This window comes from Erythrolamprus reginae, chromosome Z (assembly GCF_031021105.1).
Source record: "Erythrolamprus reginae isolate rEryReg1 chromosome Z, rEryReg1.hap1, whole genome shotgun sequence".
In the NCBI taxonomy this organism is placed as follows: Eukaryota; Metazoa; Chordata; class Lepidosauria; order Squamata; family Dipsadidae; genus Erythrolamprus; species Erythrolamprus reginae.
Window position 1 is genome coordinate 70986321 of NC_091963.1, and position 27829 is coordinate 71014149.

Below are 27829 nucleotides of genomic sequence, written 5' to 3' on the forward strand. Positions count from 1 at the left end.
GATTCTTGTTCCCCCTAGGCCTTTACAATTCTATGCATGGTATGTATGTATGTATGTTTGGTTTTTATATTAATTGATTTTTAATCATCAATACCAAATTACTATTGTACACTGTTTTATTGTCGCTGTTAGCCGCCCCGAGTCTCTGGAGAGGGGCGGCATACAAATCCAATAAATAAATAAATAAATAAATAATACATTCCTCATCCACCTTTTTGATGACTTGGTCATAGAAGTCCCTTGCATCTTCTATCGAAGTTATTTTGTATTTTTTAACAATCAGGGAGTTGAGCATGCCCTCAGGTGTCAACCATCTAAACGGTATCTTATTTCTGTTAAGTTTAGTAACTAGTGTTTGATAAGGTTTCCGCTTTTCTCGAACTCATCTGGGAACTTGACGTAGGACTATTATCTCTTTTTCTTTATATGATACAGGGTTTTCCTTTGACATATTATAGATTTCATCTCTTATAGTACACTTGATAAATCTGATATGCTGATTTTTCAAGTTCGAGGTGTATTGTGGCCTCTTCCAGATTTTTATTAATATATTCTGTTCTACTTTCTGCGTATTGTAGTCTGGTTTCCATTCTATCATTTAGTTCTTCAATTTTTTAATTTTTTTCATCATTCTGTGTGAGGGTTCCATGCATCATCTCTATTTTCTCATCAAGATGCCCACGGTCGTCAATTTTCTTAATATCTTCCTTGATATCTTCCTTCATCGCACCCATATTTCCCATCATTAATTAATAATTCCGATCCATTGATTGCTGCATTTTAATCATTATCTCTTGTAGGGAGGCTAAGGTATAGGTGCAACTTGGTCTGCTTGTACAACTGATGTTTTGTCGGTAGAAGGGTTTTCTGAGTTACGCTGGATGGTTGGGGTTGAGGGTTGAGGTGTTGCCTTCCTCCAAACTTTAGTAATTGTATTTGTATTGGTGGATGACTTTTTGAATATTTTACAAATAATTTCCAGTTTAGTCATGTATAATTTAGTTATGGGGATTTCAAATTTGAATATCTGTCATAGTTCAAAGTAATTGTATTGAAATGGTTAAAGTGATGAAAGGTAAAAGTAACTAGCTAGAAGTTTTGTATTATGAATATAGGAAAATCAGATATAGTAAAAGATACGGAAATATTAGTTTTAGCTTTTGCTCAAAAGGGTCAATGTTGTTGATTTATATTAATGTTGTTAATTTATATTAATCTTAGTAAAATAACTTATAATAAGCTCTACAGTCCAAATCTTAGTAGTCAAAATTGTCAATATACAATTCTATATCAATATCTCATAAGTATTATTAATGTCTTCAGGGTTCTAAATATGAGTATTCAGATATTCAAGTAAGTTGGAGTAAATTAAGGTCACAGCAATTAAGTAATTAATAAGTGATAAAAAGTAGCTTTCAATTAATATATAATAGTTAATTACAGTTGTTTAGCAAGTTATAGTATGTGTATTAATAGATAAATCAGCATATATGTATATAGGTCAATAAATAAATTATTAATTTAAATATAAATCAGTAAGTAAATCTTGCTCAGTAATTCAATTAATTCATAGGTTCAATAAATCTCTAATGGTAATGACAGTATAACAGTATAGAATATTATAGAATATTATCAATGACAGTATAATGGTGTAATGGCAGTATATCAGTATAGAATATTATCAAAAATCAATCAAAGGGTTATTCTCAATGTTGCAGCAAATCACATATAAAGTATTCAAAAAATAATTGAAAGAGAAAGAGCAGCAGGGGGCAGGATTACTCAGGAGTGGGAAGGAAAACAGTAAGAAGCAGGTAGTATCAAGATATTTTTTCTTCCTTTTTCTTTTTCTTTCTCCTTGGGCTTATGCAATAGCGCTGAGTCACAGTTCAGTCTCTGACAGTCTCTATCAGTAAGGGAGTCTCTGACAGTCTCTATCAGTAATGGAACAGCGCTGTAGGTTTAATAAGAAATCAAAGTTCAAAGTTTGTAGTTTTTTGTTTTTTAACAACTGGAGCAACAATGCAAAGTCAATACACAGTCAAAAGCAAGGTAGAAAAAATGGGATTAAAGGGATTTTAAAAAGGGGAGGAGGTGAAAGGGAAGGTAAAGAAAAAATAAGTCTATAAAGACCTCCAATTTTGTAGCTTGTCACCGACTCAATTCGTTCTAATCCACTTAAATCTGTCCAAAACTTCCTCTTACCATCAAGACATCCAAAAACTTTCTCTCCCCCAACTGTTGTATAACGTTGTTTCCAATCTATCACTGCATTGATCACAGACAGAGTCCAACGGAAAAGTCCAGATGGTATATAGTTTTCACTCACACATCCACTCGGTCTGCCTAATCTTGTTTGTTCTCTGTCGCTATCAGCCAGTTAAACAAAATCGCAGTCGCCGCTTTTTCTCAAGGGTTTTGGCACTCTTCTTTAACAATGCAAAGCACACAACAGGGGGTCTTTCATCTGCTATTATCCACAAACAACAATCAATCAAACAGAAATTCTTCACTTATTTCACTCCAAAGGCTTTCACCACCGTCTTCTCACAGCTTCCTTAATGGAGTCGGAGCTTCACAGCTTCAGACTTATCTTCAGATCGGTTCTTTGTGCGCTGGCAAAAAGGGTTTCCCTGCTTCCCGGTGGGTCTGCTGACCTCCCTCAGGTGCACAAGGAATTCCTCTATTAAATCACCATCTCTCCAGGTCGGTGATCGCTGTTAAGCCGCCAAGAAACACACAAAAGCCAGGACAACCCAGGAGAAACCGAAGGCCGCCTGGTGTCAGCGTGACGCCAAAACCGGAAGCATGCAAACCCATCCTAAAACTCACCGTTTGTTTCCCCCCGCTTGCCAGCGCCGCTGGGATGCTCTATCTCCAGACTTCCGTTACTGGCCAAAGTGCCTGTCATTTTGCTGAAGGACCCCCATTTGCTTTCCCCCCCCACTGGGAATCCCTGCATTTCATGCTTGCCATCCATCTGAAGTGCCTGTCATTCCGCAGGGACCCCATTTGCTTCCCCCCACTTGCCGGCACTGCTGGGATGCTCCACCTCCGGACTTCCGTTGCTGGCCAAAGCGCCTGTCATTCTGCTGCAGGGATCCCCCTTTGCTCCCCCCCACTGGGAATCCCTGCATTTCGTGCTTGCCATCCATCTGAAGCACCTGTCATTCTGCAGGGATCCTCGTTTGCTGTTCCCCGCTTGCCTCTGGAATGCTTTTCCCGGAGCCTCTGGGATGCTCCACTGCTGGACTTCCATTGCTGGCCAAAGCACCTGTTATTCTGCTGCAGGGAGAATGACAGGGGCTTCAGATGGATGACAAGCATGAAATGCAGGGATTCCCAGTGGGGGGAAGCAAAGGGGGATCCTGCAGAATGACAGGCGCTTCTGACGGATGGCAAGCACAAAATGCAGGGATTCCCAGCAGGGGGAAGCAAAGGGGGATCCCTACCGTAGAATGACAGGTGCTTTGGCCAGCAATGCAAGTCCAGAGCTGGAGCATCCCAGCGGTACCAGCAAGCGGGGGAAGCAAAGGGGGATCCCTGCAGAATGACAGGCGCTTCTGATGGATGACAAGCATGAAATGCAGGGATTCCCAGCAGGGGGTGAAGCAAAGGGAGATCCCTTCAGCAGAATGACAGGTGCTTCAGCCGGCAACAGAAGTGCAGAGGTGGAGCATCCCACCCGCGCTGGCTCGTGTTCGTAAGTAGAAAATGGTTCATGAGAAGCGGTAATAAAATCTTAAACACATGGTTCATATCTCGAAAAGTTCGTCAGTAGAGGCATTTGTAAGTAGAGGTACTTGTTGAAATTTACTATAATATTAATTTTCTATGGAGATTCTATGGTTGCCCCAAAGGTGATTTTTCAAGAAGTGACTGGACTTTCTTGTTTTTCTCTGAAGATGTTTCACTTTTCATCCAAAGAAGCTGAAAAAGATTCTTAGATAAGAAGCGAAAAGTGTTCAAAGAAAAACCAAAAAGTCCAGTTGCCTCTTGCAAAAGCATTTTTTGGTATAATACATAATGCAACTTTTTTTCAATCAACTATAGCCCAACATTAATTCTGAATTCTAAACTATTAGTCTTAATTAAAATTTTCTGAAACACCAGCTTCCTTAACAGTTTAGTGTTTTAGGAAACAATAGTTAATGTTGATCTCAGTTCATGATTTTAATAAATTATAATTACCGTACATACTCGACTATAAGTCGCTCCGATTATAAGTCGAGGCACCTACTTTTGCCATAAAACTGGGAAAATTTATTGACTCCAGTATAAGTCGAGGGTGAAAATTGCAGCGGCTACTGGTAACTTATAAAAATCAAAACCAATTGAGGCATCCATAGAATAAATGTTTTAGAATATTTATTTGAAAGAAAACCAGTAAACTAGCTCTGTAAGTTTAAAAGAGGGTAAACAGGTATATGTCCCCCCAAGACAGGTATAGGCAAAAAAAAATGCAAATACCTACTTACCTCAATCCCCCGCTGCTCCTGCTGGTTTGGGTTAGGGTTAGGATACTTGGCCTCTCCTTGCCTCAAAGAGATACAATTTCCCTCTCTATTTACTATTACTGAACATCCAAAATATACTATTTAATTCTATGTATATATGCCATATGTGTACATATATATTACACACAGGCACACAAAAATATACTGTACATTATCTACTATATAAACTGTATGTGTATATACAGAGAGAGAGAGAGAGAGAGAGCTCTTGTAAAATTATATACATTCAACCTCACTTACTGTAATAGGAAAAACAAACCCAGAGTCCACTTTCTGCCACCCAGTTAACCATAACTAGAACATTACACATATCTTCAGATGTACCCGTACCTCCCTAGCTTGCACATCACTGTTAGAGCTAGGAAATGTCATGGATTGAGTAAAATGTGGTGATTCTTACTTAACAACGCTTTTGCTTAACAACAAATTTTGAGCTCAATTGTGCTCATAGGTCTCTGTCTGTCTGTCTGTCTGTCTGTCTTCCTTCTTCCTTCCTTCATTTCCTGTCTGTCTGTCCCCCCTCCCCTCCCCGGATAAATTACATAGTCAATACTCTACTGGTTTTATATTTAAGGTTACAAAGCAAATGAAGAATCATTTTGAGTATTCTCTAAAATTTCTTCAGTGGGATCCATAGCTTATCTGGCAAAAGATTTTTCACCTGGCAAAACCTTTTAGTGTTGACATTAGGCACAGCCAGACAGATGTCTTAAAAGGCAAACAAACTGTCAAAAAAGTATGTTTTTAAAAAATATAATATCTTGGTTGTTGAATTTAATTCTGCCTTGGTGCGGGGCAGTCCCGGCAGATGGGTGGCTGGCAAGAACCATGTGCTCCCATCTTCTTATCCGCTGGGGTTAAAGGAAAGTTTAGGGACCCGCGCCCCGTCGAGAAATGCCTCGGTGGTGACATTCTGAGAGTTTTTGCCTCCCCACTCCGAAAACCCCGCTTCTCAGCACCCTGCCAAGGCTGAGAGGAGAGCGATTAAAAAAGGCACTCTTGACTTGGGGTTTTCTCCCCGCTGAAATGTTTCTCTCACCTCTGACAATTTGCTCGCCCGCTGCCCCAACACCTGCTTTGTCCTCAACCGGCAGAAGAAGAAGAAAAAAAACGTGTCCTTTCCTGTCGCTCTCTTCCCTGCAAATCCAAAAGTGAAATTAAAAGCCCTCATTTTCTCCTGCGTCTAAACAAAATTACCAGAGCGCGTGGTAATTTTGTTTAACAGCCAACCACTCCAGCGGTGCGCGAGAAGGGGAAATAAAACGGTGAGGGGGGGGGCAGTGGCAAGAAGACAGAAGCAGTCAACCAACACTCCAACGGCACGCAAGAGAGGAAAAAGACAATGGGAAGCCAGTGAGGTCGGGGGCGGTGGATTCCTGCTTCCGTCTTCTCGCCACCCCCCACCCCATCTCACCGGTTTTTTCCCCCTCTCGCAGGCCGTTAGAGTGGTTGGCTGGCTCCTTGTTTGCACGCAAGAGGGGAAAAAAGCCGGTGCGGTGTGGGGGGCGGTGGCAAGAAGACAGAAGCAGCCAACAAAACACTCCAACGGCGCGAGAGAGGGGAAAAAAGCAATGGGAAGCCAGTGAGGTCAGGGGCGGTGGATTCCTGCTTCTGTCTTCTCGCCACCCCCCCACCCGACCTCTTCGGCTTTTTTCCCCCTCTTGTGCGCAAGCTACCTCATCCAGGAAAAGGCAGCACCTGCCATAGCTCCCTTACTCACCCAAGCCAGCAATGCCTGCCAGGCTCCCGTAGGCACCCTCTTGTGGTGACTTGTCAGTCACCCAAGTATAACTCGAGGTCCAGTTTTTCAGCCCATTTTTTGGGCTGAAAAACTCGACTTATACTCGAGTATATACAGTAATGCTGATCCCAGTTAGTCATGGCTTAAATACGACTCCAAATGTGACAAGTTAAAAATTGAAACAATAGCTTCAATGCACTTAAAATTAAATGAAAGTACAGCCTATTAGTATTTAGAACTCTGATTTTTTTTTTTGATCTTACATTTCAAATATTTAGTTTTATTTTACATTCATTATATATTTCTTTATATACTCTTTACAGATAATTACAGACTTTGATATGACGTTAAGTAGATTTACCCATAATGGCAAAAGATGCCCAACATGTCATAGTGAGTATTATAAATTGCTTGTAAAAAAATTCATATCTCTCACAAAAGAAAACATATGACACATAGTAAAAGGAAAAAATATTGGATTTTCCTTCTAGTGTATAATTTGGTCTAGTTGTGATATGTTTCATTTTTAACTATTGTTTATTACCATTATATTCTTCTAGATTCCTTATAGTGAATTATAGTATAAATTATGCCATTTTAATATATTTTGAGTGGGTTACAAATATTCTTCTGGTAGATAGGTAAATTAAAAGTTTGCATTGTTTTTCAAGACTTTTTGAACATTTTCCAGATATCATTGACAACTGTAATCTCATTACAGAGGATTGTCGCATAAAGGTAACTTAAAACTGATAAGTTTGTTTCCTATATTCATTATCAATTCCTAATGTTATGAAAGGTTGTATTATTTATTTTGTACTTTGCATAGAATTGTCATGAAGTATAGATAAATTCTCAATTTAGGCTACTTGTTCAGTAACCATCACTTAATAATAGAAATTCCAATCCCAATAGCCAATGTAAACTAAGGATTCCATGTGTTAAGTATACTTCTGTGTTAAGACAACATGCTGATTTTTATGTGTAAGTGCCTTTATATGTTTATATACATCATAGGTGACTATTGTATATAATGTACTTATTTAAGATGCTAAGAATATACAGCATATATAAAGCCCTACATGGCATTGGACCAGATTACTTTCGAGACTATCTTCTGCCTGCCGGTGGTCAGTCGCACAGAGTTGGCCTCCAGGTCCCATCAGCTAGATAATACCATATGGCGAGGCAAGAGCCTTCTCTGTGATGGCATTGCCCTTTGGTATGAACTCCCTCCAGAGATTTGCACTGCCCCCTCTCTCTCCATCTTCTGCAAGGTTTTAAAAACCCACCTCTGCCAACAGGCTTGGGGCTGCTGAGTTTTAATATATAGCCCTGGCCAATGACTGAATGGATGATGCATGGTAGAGTGAATGTGATTGATTAATTTTAAGTATTGGGGTTTTTAGAGTGTTTTAATTTAGATTTCTTACATGTTTTGCATTAACCTTTGTTGTGAGCTGCCATGAGTCTAAGGAGAAGGGCGGCATAAAAATCAAATAAATAAATAAAAATCAAAACTAAAGAAGCAGAATAAAGTACAACAGAACAGAACAGAAAAGCAGAGTTAGAAGGCACTTTGGAGGTCTTCTGTTCAAACCCCCTGCTCACGTAGGAAGCGCTATAACATTTCAGACAAATGGTTATCCAATCTCTTCTTTAAAACGTCCAATGTTGGAGCATTCAGAAATTCTGGAGACAAGTTGTTCCACTGATTAGTAATTGTACTAATTACTAATCACTAATTCTAGATTGTTTCTCTCCCTGATTAATTTCCATCCATTCTTGTCCTGCCCTCAGGTGCTTTTAGAGAATAGTTTGACTCCCTCTTCTTTGTATTTCATTTATGCGTTTCAAACAAAAATGGGGTATTACAGAGATAAATAGCAACTCACTTTTTCTTTGTAGTTATTCCAGCTAAAGGAAATATATTATGCTATTGAAATTGATCCTAGTCTTACAGTGGAAGAAAAGTTTCCATATATGGTTGAGTGGTGAGTTTGTGAAAAGTGATTTGTTTTCTGTTTAAAGTTTACAACTGAATAACTAAAGCAATTATTGATAAGGGTACCCACTTATTGTGTCTTGATAAAATACATGACCTATTTTAAGTCCACCATTTGTGCACTTATAACAGGTTCTTCATGAAATTTGATAAATTATTGCTTTAAGTTATTGCTTCGTAGCTCTTTCTTGCATCTTTTAACTAACAGTTTCATTGGTGTCCTCCAATATTCAAATGAATTTTGAAAATATAATGCCATGCAACATAATTTTTACACATACAGTATTTGGAAAAAATAAATACATTAAATACTATTATTCAAAAGTAAAATAATCTTCCAAATGTAATGGGTAGAATAAATTTTTCCCTATACAGTCATACCTCGTCTTACGAACCTAATTGGTTCCAGGGGGAGGTTCGTAAGACGAAAGGTTCGTAACACGAAACATTGTTTCCCATAGGAAACAATGTAAAGTCAATTAATCCGTGCAACCAAAAAAAACCCCCGCAAAAAAACCGCTGCCGCCCGGCTGTCACCTTTTAAAACAGCCTGGGGGCTTCTCAGCGACCTCCCGAACGCCGAACGCCAAACCCGAACTTCCGGGTTCGGCGTTCGGGAGGCCGCCGAGAAGCCCCCAGGCTGTTTTAAAAGGTGACAGCCAGGCTGGGGGGCTTCCCAGCACCCCCCCTCAACCCCGAACCCGGAAGTTCGGCAAAAGTTCAGGGTTCGGGGGGGTGCTGGGAAGCCCCCCAGCCTGGCTGTGACCTTTTAAAACAGCCGTGCAGCTTCCCAGCTGTCTCCCAAAGCCGAACGCCAAACCCGAACTTCCGCGTTCGGTGTTCGGAAACAGCTGGGAAGCTGCGCGGCTGTTTTAAAAGGTGACCGCCGGGCTGGGGGGCTTCCCAGCACCCCCCCGAACCCTGAACTTTTGCCGAACTTCCGGGTTTGGGGTTGGGGGGGTGCTGGGAAGCCCCCCAGCCCGGCTGTCACCTTTTAAAACAGCCGCATGGCTTCCCAGCTGTCTCCAAACGCCGAACGCGGACGTTCGGGTTTGGCGTTCGGCTTCGGGAGACAGCTGGGAAGCCGCGCGGCTGTTTTAAAAGGTCACAGCCGGGCTGGGGGGCTTCCCAGCACCCCCCCGAACCCAGAAATTCGGCAAAAGTTCAGGGTTCGGGGGGGTGCTGGGAAGCACCCCAGCCCGGCTGTGACCTTTTAAAACAGCCGCGCGGCTTCCCAGCTGTCTCCCAAAGCCGAACGCCAAATCCGAACTTCCGCGTTCGGGGTTTAGGGGGGTGCTGGGAAGCCCCCCAGCCCAGCTGCGACCTTTTAAAACAGCCGCGCGGCTTCACAGCTGTCTCCCGAACGCCAAACCCGAACTTCCATGTTCGCCGTTCGGAGACAGCTGGGAAGCCGCACGGCTGTTTTAAAAGGTCACAGCCGGGCTGGGGGCTTCCCAGCACCACCCCGAACCCGGAAGTTTGGCAAAAGTTCGGGGTTCGGGGAGGTGCTGGGAAGCCCCCCAGCCCGGCTGTGACCTTTTAAAACAGCCGCGCAGCTTCCCAGCTGTCTCCCAAAGCTGAACGCCAAACCCGAACTTCTGCGTTCGGCGTTCGGAGACAGCTGGGAAGCCGCGCGGCTGTTTTAAAAGGTCACAGCCGGGCTGGGGGGCTTCTCAGCAACCTCCTGAACCGAACCCGGGGTTCAGAAAAATTTTGCCTCTTCTTACGAACTTTTTTCGAGTTATGAACCGGCGTTCGGGAGGCTGCTGGGAAGCCCCGCCGCCCGGCTGTCACCTTTTAAAACAGCCGTGCGGCTTCCCAGCTGTCTCCCGAACGCCAGTTCGTAACTCGAAAAAAGTTCGTAAGAAGAGGCAAAATTTTTCTGAACCCCGGGTTCGTATCACGAGTTGTTCGTAAGACAAGGGGTTCGTATCTTGAGGTACCACTGTATACAGTATTTCAACCTTAGATCTCATCAATCCCAGACAGCATGCTCACTAACAAGGAATGGTAGAACATCTGATAAGAGTTCAAACTTCAAATTATTCTTTCTTTTTGGATTAATGCTTAATGCTAATCATTTTTGTCTCTGTTTTTTTATTGTCTATTTGATTGCATTATCTTAAATTATCATTGCTGTACCAAATATAAAGATTGTGAAACACATACCGAACATTGGCTGATTCAGAAGTCTATTTATATTATTTTTCTAGTAGATAGAAAGCCCTAAGGAAGACCCAATTTGATACAGTGGTTAAGGAATTAGATCAGAAATTGGGAGATCAGAAGTTATAGTTTTGCCTTAAGGGACAAAACCAGCTAAGTGACCTTTGGCCAGGTATTCTTTTTCAGCCTTTGAAAGAAAGCAGTGACAAGCTGCTTCTGAAAATGATAAGGACTAATCCAGGGGTAAAATCCAGCAGGTTTTGACACGTTCTGGAGAACCAGTAGCGGAAATTTTGAATAGTTTGGAAAAACGGTAGCGGAAATTTTGAGTAATTTGGAGAACTGGCAAATTACCACCTATGGCTGGCCCCAGAGTGGGGTGGGAATGGAGATTTTGTTAATATCTTTCCCCCAGGAGTGGGGAAGGAATGGGGATTTTGCAGTATCCTTCCCTTGGAGTTGGATGGGAATGGAGATTTTGCAGTATTTATTTGTTTGTTTGTTTGTTTGTTTATTTGTTTTGTCTAATACATAATGTAGGGATGTAAAGATATAATCATATTAATATTCATGAATAAAAGGTTAGAAAAACAATAGAAATAATAGAGAAGAAATAATCATTGGAAATAACAGAGTTCATATTCATGATGCTAATAAAACATAAAGAGACATTTGGACAAGGGACAGAAGGCACACTGGTACACTTATGCACGCCCCTTACTGACCTCTTAGGAATCTGGAGAGGTCAACACAGTGGACAGTCTAAGGGTAAAATTTTGGGGGTTAGGGGGTGACACTAGAGTGTCTGTTAGTGAGTTCCATGCTTCGACCACTTGATTACTAAAGTCATACTTTTTACAGTCGATTTTGGAGCAGTTTACATTGAGTTTGAATCTATTGTGTGCTCATGTGTTGTTGTGGTTGAAGCTGAAGTAGTCATTGACAGGGAGGACGTTGTAGCAGATGATTTTATGGGCTATGCTTAGATCATGTTTAAGGTGACGTAGTTCTAAGCTTTCTAGACGCAGGATTGTAAGTCTAGTGTCCTTCCCTACTACTCCCACCAAGCTACACCCACCAACCTGTTGTGTCCAGAGGACAGTTACGCAATGTACCCACCCCTTATTCCTTGGGCGGGAAAACACTGTAATTTAATTGGTTGGCAAGGAGCATAAATAGCCAGGCACGGCCATGTTTTGTCTTTTGTTCTGAATCGGTTACCATTGTTTGTTTCACCTGTTGTAATAAAACCAATTAATTAGTTGTAATAAAACCAATTAATGACCAAGGCCTACCGCTGTCTCATTCCTGAGAGGATTTAATACAAGCCATGCCCACAGAACCGGTAAAAAAAAATTGGATTTCACCACTGGACTAATCCAAATAGTTACCAGGAGTCAAGACTGATTCAAAGATGTACATGCATGCATGCACATACAGAGAGAAATATAATATAATATAATATTTTATTTTTAACTGTAGGTACAACAAATCCCATGCTTTGCTTATTGAACAAGGATTACAGAAGGACAAACTTGCTGAAATTGTGAGAGAGTCTGATGTTATGCTGAAGTAAGAATCTATTTTTGTAGTCATAAAATACATCAGAAATAAAAAATTGTGTGAAATGTTACATATTCATTTTGATCCATTGCACTTAATAGTGATGAGAAAAATGGTTCAATTTGATTGCCTCTTCAGCTATAACTCTTGTGTAACCTATATTGAGCTTCTTACTATATCAGAGCTTCTTACAATATCAGAACACTAAAAATGTTCCATATCACAATGGTTGCATTGTTGGTTTTTATGTTGTTATGATAAATGAGGATTTAGCTATATTTGAAAATAATGCTTTATGAGAATCAATCACTTTCTGTTTGCTCTTCACTTTTTATTGTAATATAATATAGAAGATTCTATTTTTTAATTTTAGCTTGTATGGTAGATGATCTGGAACTCTGATCTAATAGTAGTACTGCATCTTTTAAAAGTCTTTAAAATATTTATTTTTCCTTCATTGGGGTATATAAGAATTTGATTATCTGCTTTTTATCCTACTTCAACAAGACTTTAACCATGTTCTTTCTAAGGGCTGCACTATTATTGCAAAGTATTCAGATCCTTTGCACTATTATTGCAAAGTATTCAGATCCAAGGAATAAGAAATATTGCACAACAAAGGTTGCCCCCCCCCCCCAATCCTATAAGCAAGGTGCAGAAGATCTGTTCTGGATTCCTGGAATTTCTGTTTCACCCTTTTTAAAGGCAGAGGTTTTTTTCCCCCTTGACTCAAAAGTCAAAATAAATATGTGTATCTGTACAAACCGAAGTAAGACTACAATGATCAAATGAAAGTAAAATTTTCAATTACGATAGTTTCCAGAATAATGCATAGAACAGAATTTTATAATAGAATAGAATTTTTTATTGGCCAACTGTGATTTGACACACAATAATTTGTCTTTGGTGCATATGCATAAAAGAAAATATACATTTGTCAAGAATCATGAGGTACAACACTTAATGATTGTCATAGGAGTCAAATAAACAATTTATTTATTTATTTATTTATTTATTTATTTATTTATTTATTTATTCGATTTTTATGCCGCCCTTCTCCTTAGACTCAGGGCGGCTTACAACATATTAGCAATAGCACTTTTTAACAGAGCTAGGCTATTGCCCCCACAATCCGGGTCCTCATTTTACCCACCTCGGAAGGATGGAAGGCTGAGTCAACCTTGAGCCGGTGATGAGATTTGAACCGCTGACAGTCAGCTTCAGTGGCCTGCAGTACAGCACTCTTAAATCTTAAACCTTAAAAAATAGGGCATTTCTTTTGAAAATAAAATATTCATAAAATATTGAAGCCTTGACTTTATAAATAATAAATTGGTTACTACAATCTTGTTTATTCTGAAACTGAAATAGGAGTTTTTCAATTCTTATTTCAGCTAAAAAATATTGTCAGATTTTAATTCAATATTTGCAAATAACTATCCTTTTTTACAGGGAAGGGTATGAATTTTTTTTTGACAAACTTCATGAACACAATGTTCCAGTATTTATATTTTCTGCTGGGATTGGAGACATTCTGGAACAGATTATTCATCAAGCAGGTGTCTACCATTCCAACATCAAAGTAGTTTCCAACTTTATGGAGTTTGATGATAACGTGAGTATAAAATATCAAATACAAAGTGCAATTATAATTACAGTACATTATCATTTACTAAGGTATATAAGAATCTTTCAATCCATATATAAATGTTACATACATATTTCCAATTTAGCATTATAATTATATGCTACACTTGATAGGGCCAGTAATTTTAGAATATATTAATTAGTTTGCAAATTAGTTAAAATCAGGATGAGGGGAATGGAAACTCTTTTATTTCTTCTTAATCTCTCAGAAGCCTTATTTTAGGTTTTCTTGGATTTTTATTTTTAAATATACATCAATATCCATACATAAATAGTGTGGCCTCTAGGTATAATTTGTTTTGATACAAACAACAATAAGAATTATTGTTACATTAATCAAACTTAGATAATCCTAGTATTGATTTTGTTTTAGAGTAATTATTCAATATTTCAATGTTCCATTTTACGTCAGTGATATTATTGAGCATACATATGTAGTCCTTGGAGAGGGGTGATGTATAAATCCAATTAATCAATCAATATAGTAATACAATCTTTCAGCCTCTAATCTTTTCTTCTCTCTAATTATTATGTACATTCTATTATATAAAAATTATATCTCCTAATATTCCCCATATTTCTTGTTTCTACCTCTATTCTAGCTTCTAATCAGATGACCTTTACTAGTCCTAGTGTTAATACATATGTTTATATTAAGACATAGTCCTTCATTATTTAGTTATTCAAAGTTTCAATGTCATTCTACTTCCAATCATCCTATTATTTAAACCTCCTATCTTTCCATCTAACTGTTGCTTTATATAAAGGGGTGTATTCTTATTTCTACCTCTATTCTAATTTTTAATCGGATCATCATATTAGAAAAAAAGAAAACAAATAATTCTTTTCTATTCATCATCTCTGAATATTTCTCCCATCGCTTTCCTTCTAAGCTGCCAGGTCTCCAGAGTGTCCTCCCAAGCCCCTATCTCCCTTTCAGAAGTATCTTCCAGGCAGAGGTAATATCCAGATGATCCTCTCTGGTTCAGGGAAATGGGTTGCTGGAATTTTGAATAGTTCAAAGAACCAGCAAATACCACCTCTGGTTGCCCTCACCCAATCACTTCTTGTTTGCCCCACTGACTCATTCGCCACCCACCTTGCCCACTCAGTCACCCCGCCTTGCCCTGCCCCATCCTATATATGTTGCTTTGGCATGCAACCTAACTAATCTCCGTGCCTCACCCACTCTGCTCACTAAAATAGTGCCTGTTCATCCTTCGCTTCGGGTCGGGGCCATTCTCTGGCTCTATCCATGCCCCAGAGCATCCACCCGCTCACTTTTTGCCTTGGCGAGGTCAGGGAATATGCCTTCCCTGGCTCTGGCCTTGATCTGGGCTTCCACCCTCAGGCTGCTGCCCTCTCTGGCCTCAAACTATGCCCCCTTGGTCGAAGCAATTTCTGTAGACTGCCATGCCAGACCAAAGGCTGGTGGGGGCAGCACAGATGGGGGTGAGGTGGGCAGCATGAGTGCAGGTGGGCTGAAACGGTTTGAGAATGGTTCTTACCTTACTGTCCCATCTGTAAATTACTGCGGCACAAGCAGCCACTGATCTGAAGAACACATGGAGCTGATCCAAGTGTTCTCCGATGACCTGTTTTCTCTCCCCTGCTGCTCTTACAGGGAAAATGCCTTGTGCAGTACAGATAAATTGATTTTAGCAACCAGGAGTTGCCCCTTTGAGTCCTGTAACCCATTGGGAAACCACTGCGACCAGCAGAGAGAAACAGCAATCAACCTTTCATGATGAGAGCAGGATTTACAGGACCCAAAGCTTAATTTTGCTGTGCTGCACAAGACACTTTCCCAGCAAGAGCAGCAGGGGAGAGGAAACAGGTCGCCGGAGCTGCTCCATGTGCTCTCTGAGTCAACGGCTGCTTCTGTTCACTACTGTTCTTGCTAGGAGAACAAGAGTATCTTTCGCAACACAGCAAAAGTGCTGCGGGTGGCAGAGAGAAGAAGCAGCCAGATTGAATGCTGATTCTCTCTGCTGCCCGCAGTGCTTTCAGGACTTACAGCAGAACCCAAAGTAGTTGTTAAAATAAATATCACTGTGTTGCACGGTGTGGGGAGGGGTGGGGGAAGATTTAGAGAACTCATTTTCATAAATAGGAGAAAACAAATGGACAGGGAAGCAACATGGCAAATATAAAAAAAACAAAAAACAATCCCACACATGCATGCCCCCAGTTGGAAGGACATATACCATTTTCCCACCTTGCAAAGGTACAAAATGAGGCAGTGCAATGATAAGGTGTCCAAGTGGTTGCTTTCGCCACCCTTCTGTCTGAAAGGAGAAGCCTTGCATCACCCTCCTGGAGTTGCCATGTCAGTTGAGTTGCACTTGCACGCTGAGAGGTTAATTCAAATTTGCCTAGAACCCAGTAACATGGGAGAGTGGGAGAATGAGTGCGACAGAGAAGCACAAGTGAGGGAGTCGATTACGGGGCAAGTGACTGACATGCATGCATGGTGATTGTTGGAGAGGGAGGATGTGGTGAGACGGGAAAAGAGAGAGCTCTCACATTCAACTCTCCTAGCCCTGTTATCTGCTTTCCCAATGAAAGGTGTGCTTTCCAGGTAGCAGGGGCACCATGTACAGAGCCTTCCTTTTGTTGGATCTGATCTTTTCCTTATTAGCGTCTCATGTTGTTCCTTCTGATTGTGTGAGGGGGAAAGTTTTTGCTAAGTGGCCAGGCAAATGCTGCAGTTTGGGTTTCTCTAGGATTCCTTTGGGGTCAGAGCGGACCTTCAGTGAGGAGATGCTTTCCCAGCAAGAACAGCAAAGGAAAGAAAACAGACCAGGCACTTTCTCTCGGGCCTCCTGCCTTGCTTGGTGGGAGGAGGAAATGTGCGATGGAGAAGGCTGCCTGCAGTTCTTGTAGCCAACTTGTGAACTTGCGTATTTATGAGGTCTTCTGCCTTGAGCAGAAGGTTGAACAGGGTGTCCAGCAAACCTGGAAAATAAGGAAATCAGGGAATTATCAGGGAAATCGGCAGTTCGGGAAATATCAGGAAATTATCAGGGAATTTGTAAAAAAAACCAGAATAAATTATATTAAAATGTTTAACAGAATAAATCATATTTAAAATGTTTAAAAGTCAGGGGGAAAAAATCATATTTAAAAAATGGATTGTGCTGCCTGACAGTCAAGCAAAAGTGAGCACAACTGTGGCAACAACTTGCTTCCTCAGCTACCAATATTTCTCCACGGCTTAGCCATTTGGTATGATGTCATCTACGACCGTCCCTTAACTAGATCGCAAGTTACAGGGAAATGTCAGGAAAATATCACACACACTGTTCCAGCAGGAAATCCTTACAGAATCATAGCATAACAGGGTTAGAAGGGACCTTAGAGGCCTTTTAGTCCAACCCCTTGCTCCAGCAGGAAACGTTATATCATCTGGATAATTTTAGTGCCTCTAACAGAAAGAAAAATTCCTCTAACAGAGAAAAGAATGCTGAGATAGTTCTTCACATGACCACAATTGTGCTTAAGATTTTGGTTGCTAAACAAGAGTGTTTAACCACATTTTATTCAATTCATGCATGGCCTTTTTTCACTTTTTTACATTTTAAAATAAATATAATTTTTATATCGTATTTGATATAGGGGGATTGCTCAGTGATATTTCTGATCATTAGTTATACAGAATTTCTGTGACTGTGAAATAAATAGAAATAAATAGAAATAAATAAGATAGCCATTATTTAGGCTTAAATAAAACATTCTCAGTATTACAGTATATGCATGAAATGAAAATAGGTTTAAGAGTTGGTGGAAAGAGAAAATTGTTTTGGAAGCATTTTAAAATATATGTTATTAATTTCTTTGCCTGGCTGCTTAAGAGTAACTTTCTCTCATCTTCAATAGGGCATATTGAAAGGATTTAAAGGAGAATTAATTCATGTTTACAACAAACATGATGGGGCCTTGAAAAATACAGAGTACTTTAAACAATTAAAAGACAACAGCAATATCATATTACTTGGAGATTCTCAAGGAGACTTAATGATGGCAGATGGAGTGGCAAATGTTGAACATATTCTTAAGATTGGGTATCTCAATGATAAAGTAAGTGTAGGTATGATAAGCATAAAAACTACTGTAATATTCTTATTCTCCAATTTTGTATATTTATAGGAATTATTTTTTAGTTAGTTGCTTACTTCTAAGTCTAGTTCAACATAACTTTTTCAATGCATTTGCAATTAAAAGTTGGAAACAGAATTAAGTATGTGGCAGATAGAAGATACAGTATGTGATAATGGCTTGTTTCAATTCATTGGTTTGCAGAATGGTAATGTTGAGTTACTTGCTGATCTTATTCATGTGCTTTCCTGCTAAAATAGAATCTTTTTTTAAGTTCACTATTCAAAGATCAAGATCAATATAACCAAAGTAAAAAGTTGCCATGTTGGTTGTCATGCATGTTTTGTTAAAAGAAAATCTCCAAATATATAGTCAAAATATTAAATCCAGCTTAATAGGATGGATGGATCCATTTTCAAATTAGGTAAATAATTAAAATAATGCTATCTTTAAAGAGTATTCAGACAACTTCCAAATCCTTCCATTTTCCAGTTTAGCAGGGTTTAAAATAAAGGTAATCGTCATATTATCATTTAACAACTGCTTGAAATTGTAATGGTGCTGAAAAAATGAACTATGATTCTATGTTCCTAGTTGTTGCAGTCCCCACATAATCATATCATCAAAATTTAAATGTTTTGAAAGCCACCCACACTTATGACTACAGGAGTGCCTTAATTCTTCCAAACTTCTCTCTTCCTCTGACCTATGTCCTTTTGGCTGCATTGCACTGTGGCACTCCTTAGCAACAGTGCTAGGTCTAGGACTGAAATAGAGGCCTGAGTGTTCAGCAATCTCAGCCCCAATCTTGCCCCTACCCCCAGGCCTCAGTCACAGCACAATCACTGCTGCTAAGATATGCCACCTCAAGCCCCAGCCTGTGATTAACCATCCTAGTAGCATAGCATAAAGCCCTCAGTTGGCCCCCATCTTTCTATGCTCCACAGAACCTGCCATACTTACTTGACCTCTATCTTCCAATGTTAATGAGGTACATCCAAGTTGACCAGGGTCACTGTTTCCTGTAGGCTGCGCACGTGAGCGCGCGCGCACCCCAAAATACCACCCCGCGCGCCCTTTTCCATGGGCGCGCAGTCCCCATCCCCCTGCCAGCCCATGGGGGGGCGGGGGCGGGGAGGCACCGGCAGTAGAAGGCGCTGCCCCCACCCGATCCGCCCCCTCTCCTCTTCCGCCGAAAGAAACGCGTGGAAGCTGCCTGCTTGAGCCTCGTGTTGCTCCACCCCGCTTCGTCCTGCCTGTCATCCTCCGTTGTGTTTTGGGGGGAGAGCGGCGGGAAAGCCCTGTGCCGGCCAGGAAAGCCGGGTTTCTTTCCTGCACCTCTTTCCTGGGGGGGGAGTGGCCTCCTCACCCCCCACCCAGGAAAGAGTTGCAAGAAAGCAGCGTGTTTAAAAGGCGCGCTGCTTTCACGGAAAGCAAACCCGGCTTTCCTGGCCGGCACAGGGCTTTCCTGCCGCTCTCCCCCGAAAACACAACTGAGGTCCAGGATGACAGGCGAAGCGGGGTGGAGCAACGCGAGGCTCAAGCTGGTGGCGGAAGACCTCCATTGTGTTTTCAGCTGGGGGGGCAGGAGGACCTTCTGGCTTGAGCCTTGTGCCGGTCAGCAAAGCCAGAAACGTGGAGAGAAAGGAAAGAGAGGGAGGAAAAGAGGAGGGGAAAGAAGGAGGGAGGGAAGGGAGAGAAAAGTGAACAAGAGGGAGAGAGAAAGGGAGGAAGAGAGGAAGGAAGGAAGGAAGGAAGGAAGAGATAAATATAAAGGGAGAGAGGGAGAAAGAGAGGGAGGGGAAGAGGGGAAGGAAGGAAAAGAGAGCGAGAAAGAGAAAAAAGTGGAAGGAAGAGAGAAGGAAAGAAAGGGAGAGAGAAAGAGAGAGAGAGAGAAGATAGGAAGGAAGAGAGAGTGAGAGAGAGGAAGAAAGCAAGAGAGAGAGAGGAGTGGAAGGAAGAGAGAGGGAGAGAGAAATGATAGAAAAAAGGGGGGAAGAGAAATGAGAAAATGATTGAGGCAGAGAATGACAGGAAAGAGAGAGAAATAGAGAGAGAGGTGACTCTTGATTTAAAGCATATGGTAAAAGCACTTAAATAATAACAGAAAAACCCCCCAGCCCTCACCTGTTTTTATTAATAGTTATGTTTTTGGATTTGCTGGTTGTTTTAGTTTTAATAGTAATAGAGTTTGGTTTTGTTTTATTATTAATTTCTTTTAATAAAAAAGTAGGATTTTATTTATTTATTTGTTTGTTTGTTTGTACTTCTATGCCACCCAGTCCCAAGGGGACTGCCGCTCAGACACTATACTTTTCCGCCCACCCCGAAAAAAAATTAGAGGGAACATTGACCAGGGTTACTACAGATTCGCCCAAGATCAGCCAAAGCAGTGGCAGGAGGCTCCGCCCCCTCACCTGGTCATCTCTGGGTATGGGCAGAAGCACCACCACACGCACACTCCCAGTAGCAAACTGGTAAAGAGGATAATTGAACCCCACTACTGAACTTGACTCAACAGATAGTTGCAGGCAGTGTCATGCCTTCTTCCTGAGGCTGGAAGATCCTTCACAAATGCTCCAGACAGCTATTCTTCCTGTGGAGACTGCAAGAAAATGGTCGTCCAGTTGATCTAGAGCTTGGGGATATTAAGGAATAGTCATTTTGCCTAAACTGCATTCAGCATCTTTGAAAATACACTAAATCCACATGTTATTCTAATCTAAATAGCTTTTTAAGTTCTTTTTAATGATTAGAAATATTCAAATTAACAAGTTTGGCAATACTGGATGAATTTCCCTTCAATCCTTAATGAAAAAAAATCATAAGTTTTAAGAAATTTTAAAAATTGAATAAACAACAAAGTTTGGTTTTTAAAAATTACAGAGTAAGATATAGATAAATTTGAAATAAGATTTTGGAATTAATTTTAAAGAATATTTCGTGTGGAAAAATACTTTTGATTTTTTTTAAAGTAAGATTTTAAGCATTGGATATTAGATGGAACTAAACATTACAATTAAAGGAGAAGACATAAACTCGATTTACCATTATAAACTGTTACATTATTATTACAATTATAGTATGACAGGCTACAGAAACGATATGAAAAAGATGTAGCAGTATAAAAGATCCACCCAATATTTTAATAGTTAAAAGGCATGTAAACATAAAACAACAAAAGCATATTAAAAAATCTTACAAGAAAGAAAGAAGAAATCAAGCTATATTTTTTGTTTAATTTGAGGAAAGGGAATTGAAATTAAAAGATCTTTCCACAACTTTTAAAATGTGAAAAAACCCAACATTTAAAAAACTCTACAGTTTAAAGAAATCTCTATTTCCTCCCTAAGACATAGCTATTTTTTAAATGTAATGCACAAGTGAAAATATGGAAAGATGTTTTAATTAAACTATTCTAAATTATTTCTAAATTTGGACTGAAACTGTATATTTCATTTAAAAAGAAAGAAAGTAGCTAAACTATAAATTATGTCACTACTCTTTAATTTGTGGCTTTAGATTTTAATGATGATCTAAACTATTAGATGTATATTTTAGTTAACAAACAACAAAATGATGTGAATGTGTAACTCGAGCTCAGTCTACCATATTTTTCAGAGCATAAGACGAACATAGGTTTTTGGGGAGAAAAATAGGGATGATGATGATAATAATAATAATAATAATAATAATAATAATAATAATAATAATAATAGATTTGTATGCCGCCCCTCTCCGAAGACTCGTTGAAATCTGCCTATTAGATATTCATCTGGCTAACATCCTTAGTCTGGTCAGATCAGCATATTATTTTATCCCTTGGCTAGGGCTTTAAAAAAAAGGGTTATTCAGAGAGAGTAACAAGCAGTAAGAGCTGGGAATATCGTTGGCATCTGGCTAGTGCTGGAGAGAAACATATTTGGAGCAAGTAGAGCAATGAAAAAAAAAGATTTAGGGCTGGAAAAATATTCTTCGCAGAGAGTAATAATGAAAGTCAGCAAGTTAAGCGCGGGGAAGATCGTTAGCACTTAGGGCTGGGAAAACAGCTTTGAAAAAAGCTACATTCAAAGTATAAGAGGCACCCAAATTTTCAGCCTTTTTAGAGAGGACAAAGTTATGTCTCATACTCTGAAAAATACAGTAATTTATGTATGAATAGTTCTGAAATTTTCTAAAGCAAATGTCTTGTATTTGTCCTTTCCTTCTATCTATTTCATTTTATTGTAATTTTATTGAAGATACTTAAAAATACAAACTAAAAGAAAAGGAGGAGCAGAAAGTGCAAAAAAGGTAAAAGAGAAATAGAAACAGAAAAAAAAAACTGAAGAAAAGAAATACATAAAGTACTGTATGTCAGTTTGGGTTTTTTATACTATTCCCCCCCCCCCCCCATTTTGAAATCTAGGTTGAAGAACTACTGGAAAAATATATGGAGTCCTATGATATTGTTTTGGTAAAAGATGACTCTCTGGATGTGGCCAACTCAATCCTGCAGAAGATTTTGTAATATATTATCATTGTTTTCCTTTTAAAAATACCCACTGGACAAATTTGCACGACCAGTTATAAAAACAATAATCCATTCCTGCTTTCCACATTATTGCCATTTCATTTAGAAAGTACTGTATTCCTCATTATATTGCTCCATGCTGTTGAAATATATTTCACTATTTCTTATCTCCCTATTTATTAATTCCAATGAAACTATTGTTAATGATTATTGGAAAAAATATCTTTATTTCTACACAATAAAATTTATATTTTCGGCATTTGTGGAATTGTTGTAAAAATAAGAGAAACATGATGGATGTGATAAATTATTTGATTCATCAATAAATATCAAATCTTTTGAGATTGAGTAGTACTAATTTGTGTAAATCACTACATTTTGATAAAGCTTACCACTTCTTTATAGTAGAAAGTACAGTTGAGTCTAAACATTTTAAAGGCATATTGGCTTAACCCTGGTGTTCTGCTCAAAAACACACCCTAATGTTCTGTTCCTGGGTCTATTTGACCTGGACCGCAAATTGTTCATTTTAGGTACTTGTATTTGGTCTTTTTGAAAGCTTTTTTCATTGGAAACAAGTTTGAATATTTCTGCACACATTGAAATGAAAAAAATAATGCTTATTGGTTTATTTTGCTGATAAAATGCTGACAAAGTGGCTGTGTATTTCCGCCCCCCCCCCTTCTCTTTCTCCACACGAAGCTCTGCAATGCAAAGCCAGTCGCCCGGGTGACCTGATTCTCTCTCCACTTTCGCCTTCTCCTTTTCCTTTGTCGAAATCGCAGGCAATTTATGGTATGGCATTTTCTTTCTGTCTCTCTCCTTCCTTAATTCTTCCTTCTTTCTTCTGTCCCCCCTTTCTTTTTCTGCCTGCCTGCCTTCCTTCCTACCATTTTTCTGTCTTCTTTCCTTCTTTCCTTCCTTCCTTCCTAACTTCTTTCTTTTTTTCCTTCCTTCCTTCTACCGGCCGGCTACTGAGCATCCTGCCGGCCAGGTGATGGGTGGGATGGAGGGGCGGGGAGGGCTCGGAGGCTCAAGCCTCCTTCAGCGGCAGTGGCCAGGCTTTACATGTTCAGCTTGGGGGGGGGGGAGTTCGTATGACAAGTGGTTCATAAGATGAGGTATCAACTGTATTTCCCTGTAAAGAAAGTATACAGAAAATAAACAAGCATTGAATTTTTGAACATTTGGTGTACCTACTTTTGGCATCAGTTTGAGGCTATCTGCATAATATTCACTATTGGAAGGAATAAAGCTGGCAAACATCCAGTTTTGATCTCCTATCTGTTGTGGAACTTTTAGAACTTATTCTGCTGTTTTTAATGATTCAAAGTCCTGAGTCCTTCAGGATTGGGTGACATACAAGTCGAATAAAATGAAATAAATAAAATATTCTTGAGTAGATAATGAAAACCTCCAAATGAAATCGATTAGCCAATCTCTAATGCGATGTTCCTTCATGGAGACATACAGTGATGCCTCTTGGAGACATACAGTGATGCCCCTACTTACAAACTAGAAAGGTTCGTAAGAAGAAGCTATTTTTCAATTCAATTCAATTCAATTTATTAGATTTGTATGCCACCCCTCTCCGAAGACTCGGGGCGGATCACAACAATAATAAAAACAGTATAACAATGGAACAAATCTAATAATAAAATTATATTTAAAAACCCCAACAAATTAAAAACCATACAACACATACATATCAAACATAAAATATAAGAAAGCCTGGGGGAGATGTCTCAACTCCCCCATGCCTGGTGATATAGATGGGTCTTGAGTAACTTGCGAAAGACAAGGAGGGTGGGGACTGTTCTAATCTCCAGAGGGAGTTGATTCCAGAGGGCCAGGGCCACCACAGAGAAGGCTCTTCCCCTGGGGCCCGCCAAACGACATTGGTCGACGGGACCCGGAGGAGGCCAACTCTGTGGGACCTTATCAGCCACTGGGATTTGTGCGGTAGAAGGTGGTTTTGGAGGTATTCTGGTCCAATTGCCATGAAGGGCTTTAAAGGTCATAACCAACACTTTGAATTGTGACCGGAAATTGATCGGCAGCCAATGCAGGCCACAAAGTGTTGTAGAAAGGGGGCGAATCTAGGAAGCCTCACGATAGCTCTCGCGGTCTCATTCTGCACGATCTGAAGTTTCCGAACACTTTTCAAAGGTAGCCCCATGTAGAGAGCATTGCAGTAGTCGAACCTCGAGGTGATAAGGGCATGAGCGACTGTGAGCAATGACCCTGTCCAAATAGGGCTGCAACTGGTGCACCAGGCGAACCTGGGTAAACGCCCTCCTTGCCACAGCCGAAAGATGGTGTTCCAATGTTAGCTGTGGATCGAGGAGGACGCCCAAGTTGCAAACCCTCTCTGAGGGGGTCAATAATTCCCCCCCCCCCAGGGTAATGGAAGGACAGATGAAATTGTCCTTGGGAGGCAAAACCCACAGCCACTCCGTCTTGTCTGGATTGAGTTTGAGCTTGTTGACACCCATCCAGACCCCAACAGCCTCCAGGCACCGGCACATCACTTCCACTGCTTCGTTGACTGGACATGGGGTGGAGATGTACAACTGGGTATCATCCGCATATTGATGATACCCCACCCCATGCCCTTGGATGATCTCACCCAGCGGTTTCATGTAGATATTAAACAGCAGGGGGGAATGGACCAACACCTGATGAGGCACCCCACAAGGGAAAAATCTAGAGGTCGACCTCTGACTCCCCACTAACACCGACTGTGACCGACCGGAGAGGTAGGAGGAGAACCACTGAAGAACAGTGCCTCCCACTCCCAACCCCTCCAGACGGCGCAGAAGGATACCATGGTCGATAGTATCAAAAGCCACTGAGAGGTCAAGAAGCACCAGGACAGAGGACAAGCCCGAGACAAGCCGCCAGAGATCATCAACGTGACCAAAGCAGTTTCTGTGCTGTAGCCGCGCCTGAAACCAGACTGCTGAGGGCCTAGATAATCAGCTTCTTCCAAGGACCACTGGAATTGGAGTGCCACCACCTTCTCAACAATCTTCCCCAAAAAGGGAAGGTCGGAGACTGGACGATAGTTATTAAGCACGGCTGGGTCCAGAGAAGGCTTCTTGAGGAGGGGACGCACAAGTGCCTCCTTATAAGGAGCCAAAAAGGATCCCCTCCCCAAGGACGCATTGACAATCTCCTGGACCCAGCTCCGTGTCAATCAAGAGGGACACGGATCCAGTAAACAGGTGGCGGAACTCACAGCTCCAATGGCCTTGTCCACTTCATCAGGTGTCACCAAGTCAAACTCCTCCCAGACGGATGGACAAAGACCTTTAGCCCCAGTCACCTCAACTGACTTGTTCTCAGTCGATACTGCTATACAATTGGAGTAGAGATCCGCCCGGATCCGAGCAACTTTATCAGCGAAAAATGAGTTAAATTCCTCGGCACTGCCCTGCAAGGGCTCCCCAACTCCCCTCTGATTTAGAAGGAAGCAGGTCACCCTAAACAGAGCGGCCGGCCGGGATTCCGCTGATGCAATCAAGGTGGCATGGTACGCGCATCTTGCCGCCTTGAGCGCCACTTTGTAGGTCTTAATAAAAGCTGTTACAAGTGTTCAATCGGATTCGGACTTACTCTTCCTCCATCGCTTCTCTAGACATCTCTTCTGGCGTTTCAGCTCCCGGAGCTCCTCGTTGGACCATGGAGCTCTACGGGGTCTGTTGCCACAGAGAGGTCTCAGTGGCACAATTTGGTCAAGAGCCTCTGCTGCAGCCTTGTTCCAGGCATCAGCCAGAGACTCTGCCGAGCTGTGGACAAGTGAATCAGGTAGAACCCAAAGCGTCCTCTGAAAACCCTCTGGATCCATCAGGCGTTTGGGGTGGAACAACCTAATTGGTTCCACCTCCCTGCGGGGGAGGATTGGAGCCAGGAAATCAAGCCACAGTAGAAAATGGTCTGACCATGACAAAGGCAATGTTTCTAAGCCCCTTAGTCTCAGACCATTACTCAATTGCTCCGAGAGGAATACCGTGTCGGGTGTGTGTCCCCCCTCGTGAGTCGGACCCTGAACTATTTGGGTCAGGTCCATGGTTGTCGTGGTGGCCATGAACTCCTGTGCCAGTCCAGATTCCCATAGGAATCAATATAAAAGGAAATAATGCATGCAAAACCATCCCAAAACTCACTGTTTGCTTCCCCCCACTTGCCGGCTCCGCTGGGATGCTCTACCTCCAAACTTCCATTGCTAGCCAAAGCACCTGTCATTCTGCTGTAGGGTTTCTCCTTTGCTTCCCCCCGCTGGGAATCCCTGCATTTCGTGCTTTCCAACCATCCAAAGCACCTATCATTCTGCTGCAGGGATCTCTCTTTGCTTTCTCCCACTTGCCGGCACCACTGGGATCCGCCTCCGGACTTCCGTTGCTGGCTGAAGCGCCTGTCATTCTGCTGCAGGGATCACCCTTTGCTTTCTCCCACTTGCTGGCACCACTGGGATCCGCCTCCGGACTTCCGTTGCTGGCCGAAGCACCTGTCATTCTGCTGCAGGGATCACCCTTTGCTTCCCCCAGTGGGAGAAAGCAAAGAGGGATCCCTGCAGCAGAATGACAGGCGCTTCGGATGGATGGAAAGCACGAAATGCAGGGATTCCCAGTGGGGGGAAGCAAAGGGGGATCCCTGCAGCAGAATAACAGGCGCTTCGGCCAGCAATGGAAGTCCGGAGGCGGAGTATCAGCGGCACCGGCAAGTGGGGGAAGCAAAGGGGGATCCCTGCAGCAGAATGACAGGTGCTTCGGCTGGCAACAGAAGTCTGGAGGCGGAGCATCCCAGCAGCGCCGGCTCAGATTCGCAAGTAGAAAATGGTTCGTGAGAAGAGGTAAAAAAATCTTAAACAAATTCAGAAAAGTTTGTCAGTGGAGGCGTTCGTAAGTAGAGATACCACTGTATATCCAGGTTTAAAGGAATATTGTATTATTTAAACAATCTTTATGTTTATTATTTAAATTTAATAATATAATTAGGCTTCCGAGTTTTTCTGTTTCTGTGTTATCAATTTCAATTTAAATTAAAAATCTGGTTTTGTTGGAACATATTCAATTTAAATGCAAATAAATCTGATTTGTGATAAAATAATGGGGGAGTCATTTCTCGAGTCTGCTGTTATTTTCCCCCCTGCCATGGTGACGTTTCATTATACACCCCTCCCTTCCTACCTCGTAACAAGGAAAAACAAAACTATCCTTTAAAAATGTCTTTGTTAAGTTAAAAATAAGATGTTTATTCAATTTAATGAATTATGCAAATATGTACAATATTACAAAATGAATTATTAAAAAATAGTACAAATCATATAAATAAAAGAGAAGGAGAAGGAAAAAAATTGAAATTTTAGATGTTCCACTACTGTGTTAGATATTATCATACATGGTGGACTTGCCCAAAAGCAAAAAATTATTGGAACATGATAGAAAAATGGCTAAGAGAAATAACCCAGCAAGAAATTAAGAAAACCCCAGAATTTTTTTTATTAGGTATTTCAAATAACAAATATAAAAAAGATATACATTTTGTAATAATCCATATATTGGTAGCCGCTAGGA

The 27829-nt window shown here is 40.9% G+C and overlaps 1 protein-coding gene across 9 annotated transcripts in view; it reads left to right on the top strand.

Annotated features, from left to right (window-relative positions):
• Positions 1 to 22592, top strand: part of NT5C3A (5'-nucleotidase, cytosolic IIIA) — a 186841-nt gene extending 164249 nt beyond the window's left edge. For all 9 annotated transcript variants that reach the window (XM_070726321.1, XM_070726327.1, XM_070726324.1 and 6 more), the window contains 7 exons: positions 6582 to 6651; positions 6950 to 6996; positions 8167 to 8252; positions 11912 to 12001; positions 13445 to 13607; positions 17519 to 17719; positions 22146 to 22592. In XM_070726321.1, the coding sequence (XP_070582422.1) occupies positions 6582 to 6651; positions 6950 to 6996; positions 8167 to 8252; positions 11912 to 12001; positions 13445 to 13607; positions 17519 to 17719; positions 22146 to 22247 (759 nt within the window). In that variant the 3' untranslated portion in view covers positions 22248 to 22592. The remainder of the gene's footprint in view (positions 1 to 6581; positions 6652 to 6949; positions 6997 to 8166; positions 8253 to 11911; positions 12002 to 13444; positions 13608 to 17518; positions 17720 to 22145) is intronic.
• Positions 22593 to 27829: the final 5237 nt, after the last annotated feature.